General features: G+C 40.8%; 1 protein-coding gene across 1 annotated transcript; it reads left to right on the top strand.

The window, feature by feature from the left end:
• The first annotated feature begins 3,348 nt into the window (after positions 1 to 3,348).
• Positions 3,349 to 7,914, top strand: TOMM5 (translocase of outer mitochondrial membrane 5). Its single transcript, XM_008707840.2, has 2 exons — positions 3,349 to 3,552; positions 7,304 to 7,914. The coding sequence occupies exons 1-2, from the start codon at positions 3,432 to 3,434 to the stop codon at positions 7,336 to 7,338; spliced, it is 156 nt and encodes a 51-aa protein (XP_008706062.1). The 5' UTR covers positions 3,349 to 3,431; the 3' UTR covers positions 7,339 to 7,914.
• The last annotated feature ends 760 nt before the right edge of the window (positions 7,915 to 8,674 follow it).

Raw genomic sequence — 8,674 nt, 5'->3', positions numbered from 1 at the left:
ATCAATGAGAATTCACTAAGTACTGAAATCTGCAAGATCATGGGGAAAAGTGCTGGACTGGGAGCCCAGAGACCTACCTTAGTCTCAACTAGCTATACCTCTAGATTCCCTTTGGGCCTCAGTTTCCTCATCTGTCAAGTGAAGGGGTTGAACTGTTCAATACCCAAAACCTATAGCTCCCAATACATTAGAAACCACAAGATTCCTGTAATTATATGTCAGAATTATTCCCCAGTCATGCATCATCTGTCAATCTCTGACCCTGTAAATACAAATTCCTCCCCAATGATGGTATTAAAACACTTAATTCTCTTATGGGTAAATTGTGCGCACCAAACATTTGTGTGCAGTACTGTCTAAGAAGTCAAGGCAAAGGAAATAGCTCCTAAATCCCTCCTGGGATCAAAATGGAAAACAAGACAGGCTATGACATCAGCCACCATTTCCTCTATGATCAGACTGCAAACATCAATATTAAATTATGTGTGCATACTTTTCATTTTTGCCTTTCACTGCACAACCATAGGGAATCCTTTGCTTTTAGCAAGGTGAGGAAGGAAGAACAGGAAAGATGAACACATATTTTCAGCATTTTTGAGCTGCAAGTGATTTTAAAGATTAGACCCAATCCCCTAATCATTCCAATGAGGGGGAAAAATGAAGAGTTCAAGCTATGGCACAGCTCACTCCATTGCTAATTTCCTGAAGGGTAGGAGCTCCATTTGCGGCACCTAAACAGAGGGTCAGTGGACAATACCACCACCTACAGGCCATAAGCGGAGGGGCACCAAAAAAAAAGACAAAAAAGGAGCCTAAGCTCTTTAGTGAGTTTCCTCCATTTCAGGTGGAGGAGCCAAGCAAGGGGAGGACAAAGTTGATCAGGATGAATATTTCTGAAACAAACACAGTTCACCCTTCTAGATTGTATCCAGAACCAGTTCCTCACTACCTTCCTGTCTCTCTACAGGTAGGCTGGCAAGCACCACACCTAGTTTCTAAGAGACTTGTTATGAGAATAATATTGCCCTTTAACAGGTCAGCTATTTGCCACCACGTCACCTGTCCAGTCAACAAGTGCTGCTTGATACAGCATTGGATGAATAAAATTCAAATGCTAAAAATTGGATCTTTTTACCAAGATACATGATTTTTTTTTGCTAAATCTCTCCCCTCTTTGGTTCCTCTGAATCCAGGCAAGTTACTCAACTCATCTCAGTAAAGAAAATACAGTAGTTCTATATGAGAACTGTTTATCGAAACTCAGTCAGCATCAGGGATCTTAGTTACTGGAATCACATAAGAACTCATTCCTTGCCAATTCACTTTGCCTCGCTTATTCAGATGGATGAGATACGCTTTATTGTTACATTCTTCCTACTGCTGGCCAAACACTGGCTGTTTTGATGCCTGACCACATTTGATCAGATTTGGACATCCATACACTCCAGACCAGAATGCCCTAGATGACACGATTAGAATTGAAAATGCTCAGACTGTTAGAACTGAACAGGACTCTCAAAAGCATTTAATCATATCTTCTCCCTTTACAACTAAAGAAATGGAGTTGCATTGAAACAGAGACGTGTCCCTGGTCACATGGCTTGATAGTGGCAGTGCCAAATCTGGAGGCCATGTCCTTCCACAGCCCCTGCTGCTTTCCAGAGTCAGTGCGGGCTTCCTAACACTCTCAAAGTGTTGAATGGAGGATGCTCCTTGGGAGCAGTCCCTTCCATTCCAGAGCTGCCTCTATTCCAATGCATGAATTATAGATAGAAGAGGTTACCAAAGCCTGAAAATGCAGATGAGTTCTCTTTCTTGCCCCAATGTCCTACATTCTGTCAATCAGGAAGGTGGGCAGTTGGGCTTTAGTTATCAGTTATTGCATTAAATTACTGTTCTAACATCCAAAATCCACTGTTGCTATGCAATGTGCAGTCAGGAAGGCACATTCTGGTTTTTGCTTTTTGTTTATCAGAGAGGGGGAGAGAGGTGGGAGGGGTAGAGGAGAAGGGAGAGGGAGAATGCCAAGCAGGCTCCATGCCCAGGGTAGAGCTCAAGGCGGGGCTCAATCTAACAACCCTGAAATGATGATCTGAGCCACGATCAACAGTCGGACACTTAACTGACTGAGTCACCCAGACGCCCCAGGCACATTCTGGTTTTGAATTATGTGAGCAATTCAGTCATCTGGTTTGTGTCCAAAAATTATATATGGCTAGTTGACATGCAAAATTTGGGCCTGCACTGTTTTGATGAATCTGTGACAGGAAATCTGCACTAAACCTCTACCTCCTGACTCCAGTGAGGCCCATCCAGGCAGGCACTAATGGTTAAAGACTAACAAAGGAGCAGTGGGGTGCAGGGGAAAGAGAGGGCAACTTGGCATTATAATCTGCATTAGAACCCTGCTTCTGCTTATCACTAGCAGGATGACTGTAAGCAGTGCACTTGGTTTCTCAGCCCTCCTCTCCTCATCGGTAAAATGTTGAAAGGAGCTGAACTTGTTTTTATACACTGTACTACTGGGCAAATCTACAAGGACCACTTAACGCCAAAAATGAGAACACAGCAATAATATGGAGTTGAAAACTTTTGTCTGGGTCCCACAAATCTAAATACAAAACCCTATTGCAGAGGTGTCTGGCTGGCTCAGTCAGTACAGTATGTGCTCTCAGGGTCCTGAGTTCAAGCCCCAGGTAGGGCATAGAGCTTACTTAAATATATAAATATTTATATTATATATATTAAAGTACACATTTATATATATAAAATAAAATGGGGATGACAATAACAAAAAACTTACTACATTTACTAGTTGTGTAATCACAGCAATTTCATCATCTTCATCTTTTTTAACTTATGAAAATTTTCACACATGCTCAAAATAGAAAGATTAGAAAAATTAAAATGATATATTAATCACCAGCTTAAGCAATTTTCAACATTTTGCTAATATCGTTTCATCTCCCTTCCTCAACACTTTTTTTTCCCCTAAGGTATTTTAAAGTATATTTGGGCAAGTTGTTTTAAAGCTCTCTGTGCTTCAGTTTTATCATCTAGGAAATAAAGGTTTTAATATCTAATTCATGGAGTAGAACTGTAGCTATTGTTATTTACGGTGGTATCTGTGTGCATTGTCCTCTCCGAGGCGTAAAAGCACTTTGCAGCGTAGCGCGCCGGGCTCCAGACGGAGCTTCCTCAACAGCCGGAAGGAACCGGAGTCCTGCGTGGTCCAGACTGCGACGCCCTCTTCAGGCAGCCCCCTGCAGAACCTCTAGGGCGGGATGAGGATTGTCCCTCGCAGGCCCCCGTCACCGCGCGCGAAAACGAGGGGCGGGAACGGGAAATGGGATGGGGCCGAGTTCCGGGCGCCAGGCAGCCTCCGAGGAGAGCCGAGCGTGGCAGCTGGAAGCCAGGGAGGCAAAGCCGAGATGTTCCGGATCGAGGGCCTTGCACCGAAGCTGGACCCCGAGGAGATGAAACGGAAGATGCGCGAGGATGTGATCTCGTCCATACGGAACTTCCTCATCTACGTGGCCCTACTGCGAGTCAGTGAGTGTCCTTCTAGGCTGCGGCCATGAGACCCGCGGGGAGCTCGCGGACACCACCCACCCAACTCTGGTTCTTTGGGGACCCGCGAGCTGAGCTAGCTGAGCGGTCGCGTGGAGGGTGGGACATGTGGGTCGAGATCAGCGGGCGCAGGCGCGGCTTAGGGTCTGCGGGTTGGGGTCAGAAGTACACGCGCTGGCCCGGACTGCGAGGGCGATTGCCTCGCCTGCCTTAAGAGCGTTTGAATTGAAAGAACCTCAAGGGTTTATTCCCCCCTCCCCTCCCGAGCTGCGGCCCTCATTTTGCCGACAGAAACTGAGGGCTAGAGTAGAGAAATGGCTGGCTCAAGGTCACGGAGCGGTTCAGTGGATGATCTTGATCTAGAATCCAGAGCTCTTAATACCAAGTTTCCTTCTTTCAGTGCTGATCTCTGAAATAACAAAAAGGTTTGCTGCTTTTGTTTATTTGTACAGAGAGTGAAGTAAATAATTTTTTTTGAAGGAATGAGAAGAAAAGAGTAGGAATCTATAGGATTAATAATAATACCTGAAGGTTTATTTGAATTTACGCTTAACAGAAGCTTATTTGCGTTAGCTGGTCTTGACAACGCTTTGAGGGAGGCCGGGCTTAACATTCTGTATATCCCTTTTGCAAATGAGAACTCGCCTTTCAAAGGCGGTCTTAACACAAAATATCAGAGTTAAAGGCACACTGAATATTAGAGATGGGTGCAGCTTTGTAGATCACTTCTCTACTTTTACGGATACAAATCTCAGAAGTGATTTGTACCCCACCCCCCAATTCTCAGTTCAGTACTCTTTTCGTTGCACCTTGCTGTGTATTACTGACAGGTCTGGATGGAGAGGCAGGGGTGATTCAAAATGAAAGCCATACCAAGGTCATCCTGTAGAAGGTTCAAATTGGGCCTAGGCCAGAGCTCGCTAAACCCGGTACCCCATCACTGACTATGGTATTACCCTGCTTCCCCAGGAGAGGGAGCTCTGCTGAACAGAAACAAAAATACTGCTCCTTCAATAGCTTTTTGCAACTCCCAACTTATTTTCTCCTCTTATCTTTTTTATTGACTTAGCTGCCAGTAAAATATTTGCTTCTTTTAAGTAACCTTTGTATCTTATATGAATTGGTTTTCTTAAAAAAACATACAGAATACTGTTCCACATTACCTCTTTTAAAATGGAGATATAATTCATAGTATACAGTTCACCCATTTAAAGTGTACAGTTCAACCTGTCTATTCATAAGTGGACAAAGATGTGGTGTGTATATACAATAGAATATTACTTAGACATAAAAATCTTGCCATTTGCAACAACATGGATGGACCTATAGGCTATTGTGCTGAGTGAAATAAGTCAGAGAGAGATGAATACCATATGATTCCACTTATTTGTGGAATATTTAAAAACAAAATAGAAACAGACTGATAAATACAGACAACAGTCTGGTGATTGTGAGTGGGAAGAAGAGTGGGGGATAGATGAAGTAGGGGAAGGAGCTTAAAAGGTACAGACTTCCAGTTACAAAAGAAGTAAGTCACAGGGGTAGAATGTACAGCATAGAGAATATAGACAATACTGTAATAACTTCGTATGGTAGCTAGACTTATTGTGGGGATCATTTCATAATATATAAAAATACTGAATCACTATGACATACACCTGAAACTAGTAGGGTACTGTATGTCAGTTGTACTTTATCTAAAAAGAGAAAAACTTTTAAAAATGATGGGTATATAATTTAGTGGTTCTTAGCATAATCAGAATTATGCATTTTAGAACATTTTCTTTACCTCTAAAGTGGACACCGTGCCCATTAGCTGTCATTCCCCATTTTCCCCCTTCACTTTCCCTTGGCAACCACCAATATAGTTTTTCCTTGTGGATTTGCCTGTTCCGGATTTTTCATATAAATGGAATTGTAGAATATATGACCTTCTGTGTCTAGCTTATTTCACTTTGCTTGTTTTCAGGGGTCATCCATATTGTAGAATGTGTTAGTATTTCCTTCCTTTTTATTGCCAAGTAACATTCCATTGTGTGGATATGCCACATTTGTTTATCCATTCATTTGATGGGTGTTACCTTTTTTTTTATCTGGTAAGAATTAGAAACATGTGGACAGACTGCTGACTTTGTCAACTTTCAATGGATCTCAGTATCTACAGTTTAATGTTAACAATATGTTTTATTACTTTAATATGAGTATTGAGAAAGAAGATCCTTCTGGCAGCCATTTTGGTCATGGCCCCTTTTATTTTCTAATTTTTTAAATTATGGTAAAATACATATAACAAAATTTAACTATTTTTAAGTGTACAGTTTAGTGGTATTAAATACACTCATAATGTTGTACAACCATCACCACCATCATCTCCAGAACTCTTTATCTTGTAAAACTGAAACTTTTTCTATGATTTTGACATCTCTTAAGGCTCTCATATGAGTGTTATCATACAGTATTTGTCATTTTGTGACTGGCTTTTTCACTTTGCAAAGAGTCCTAAGGTTCATCCATGTCATAGCGTATGTCAGAATTTCCTTGCCTTTTAAGACGGAATAATATTCCATTGTATACCACATTTTGCTTATCCATTCATCCATCTTTGGATTCGGATTGCTCCTACATTTTAGCTAGTGTGAATAATGCTGCTGTAACATGGATATGCAGATATCTCTATTTTTTAGTTTTTTGAGGACCCATCACACTGTGATCCATAGCAGGTGTACCATTTTACATTCCCACCAACAGTGCACAAGGGTTCCAGATTTTTCCACATCCTTGCCAGTAGTTTGATAGTAGCCATCCTAATGGGTGTTAGTTGGTATCTTATTGTAGTTTTAATTTGCATTGTCCTAGTGATTACTGATGTTAAGCATCTTTTCATCTGCTTATTTTGGCCACAGCACTTCACACAGGATAGTAATAACACTTCTTTAGATCCCTGTGACAATATTTTTGTTTTCTAACCATTTCTGTTTGTACCCTCCTACCAGACCCTCAAAAACTGAAGTAGGACTGTGTCATATGTGATTTGGATTACATAAGTGATGTAGAGCTAATCAGTGGGAGAACCAAAATCTGTGTCTCCCTTTTCTGCTTCCCCAGTGCAGTGTTGTTTTCTCCCACCCTCTGCCTTTTTTCAAATATGTGTTATTATTATTTTTTTTATTATTTATTTGAGAGACAGCGGGAGGAGGTGCAGAAGGAGAGGGAGAGAGAATCTCAAGCAGACTCTGTGCTGAGCAGGGAGCATGACGCAGGGCTCAATCTCATGACCCTGAGATCATGACCTGAGCTGAAATCAAGAGTTGGACGCTCTGTCGACTGAGCCACCCAGGCGCCCCTCAAATACGTTTTAAAAGGTGAAATATGCCAATTTGTTTCTCCTACCATTTTGTTCCTTTGACAGTTAAATCACCCAAAGTAAAAAGATGGTCTTTTGAAGGAGGATTGAATTTACTCTTTATGGTCCTAAGAGAAAGAACTAACTGGAGAAAAGATTTTATATGGTATAAGAATGCACCTTCAAATAGTCGGAGCTTCGTGACACGGGAAGGACAGTGAGTCTCTTTTGCTAGGTTATGCAGGCAGAGGCTTGGCCATTATTTGGAGTCATTTAAAAAATGCAGTGAACTAAATCTGTAAGATTTTTTTCCCCCAGTCTTATAAATTCCGTAATGTAACTTGTGGGCTAATAGATCTGAAATTCTGGGTTTGTTTATTTTTCTTTCAGCACCTTTTATCCTAAAGAAATTGGACAGCATATGAAGATGGGCAGCACATGTGAATGCATGATATGAGGAACCCAGTTACAATTTCTACTCCTATCTGCAAAAGAATAGGCCCAGAAAGATGTAAGAGACTCTTTGATTGAATGGACATAAAAATTCTACTTGTTAAGAACAAGTTTGGCTCCGGTAACTGACCTTCATAGCTAAAATTTAAAACTACTTGGGAAGTAAAGACATCTTGGGTGATAATACACCCATATGCCTGTGATGTTCAGCCTCTGTGAATGTTGATATAATTGTAAGTAATGTCAAACTCCATTTTCTAGCAAGTATTAATTATAAGGGAATTACATCTACACTAGCACTGTCTCGTTAGTCATTTCTGTACCTTTTTACTTCTGTCTGGAGAATATATGTTGGAGAGTTCCTTATGATTAGTTGTGTTTCACAGCCACAACACTGAAGCACAGGACCATCAGCCTATATTTTTAATTAAAGTAGCAACTAAGAAAAAAATTGGGATTTTATTTCTCTTAACCTACTTTTTGCTGCAGACCTCTTTAATGTTGTAATTATTACAAACTACATTAAATTGAGTTCCTCTTGTTTTGGACTGAAGGATTTGCTGATGCTGATAAAGTGACATTATTTAAGCAGTCTTTGTGAAAGGTAACATTACTGCTTGATGCAGGGAATCTATAGTACCACTAAAGGAAAAAATGCCATTTTATGTCAGATAGTTCTCTAAGTATTTTGGGGAAGGGGGACAGTCCTTAACCTTTTTCCTGGAGACAGCTACATTCACCTCTTTTTAGCTAATTGTATTGGTATTTACCTTCATGTCTCTAAATAGCATGATTGTATTGTTATTTTATGATTTTTTTTTAGATATTGCCTACTGACTTCTCTGTGTATGGAAGGAGTAGGTCTCTTTCCTCACCTCCATCACTCTTATCTCTTCTCATTTCTTCTTCTTTCCAATATACTTAGCGTGCTTTTGTGTGAATCAGTTTCTTGAGGACTCTAAATACTGTTTGTTTTCTTTTCCTGTATATCTTTTTGTTTTTCCTAGGCTTCATTTTCTATACACTTACCACTAAATCAACTAGACTCTTAGCCATATACCTAGTTGATCACAGTGTTAAGTTTCACTAGGCATGCTGTTTCATCTTCCCAAATAAGTCTTTCCTGGAGCTTTCTGACCTGTGCCAGTCTGGACTCTGGTCTCCTGTGCCTGATGTAGGGCTGTATTCTGGGATCTCCCTTCACTGCAATCCTGGGAATTCCTTTTCTTCTTTTCCCATGTTGGATCTTTTTTTCCCCCCTGTATCTTGTTTTCTTTATCTCATGTCCAGTATGCATTTGAGTATGCG

This window comes from Ursus maritimus, unplaced genomic scaffold (assembly GCF_017311325.1).
Source record: "Ursus maritimus isolate PB19 unplaced genomic scaffold, ASM1731132v1 scaffold_17, whole genome shotgun sequence".
Lineage (NCBI taxonomy): Eukaryota > Metazoa > Chordata > Mammalia > Carnivora > Ursidae > Ursus > Ursus maritimus.
This window is presented reverse-complemented; position numbering and strand designations above follow the sequence as displayed.

What these genes read in the sequence shown, in the direction of transcription:
- TOMM5 (XM_008707840.2), top strand. Translation starts at nt 3,432, where the DNA reads ATGTTCCGGATCGAGGGCCTTGCACCGAAGCTGGACCCCGAGGAGATG. An exon ending in CGTGGCCCTACTGCGAGTCA is followed by an intron (nt 3,553 to 7,303) that starts GTGAGTGTCCTT and finishes TTTTTCTTTCAG; the next exon opens with CACCTTTTATCCTAAAGAAA.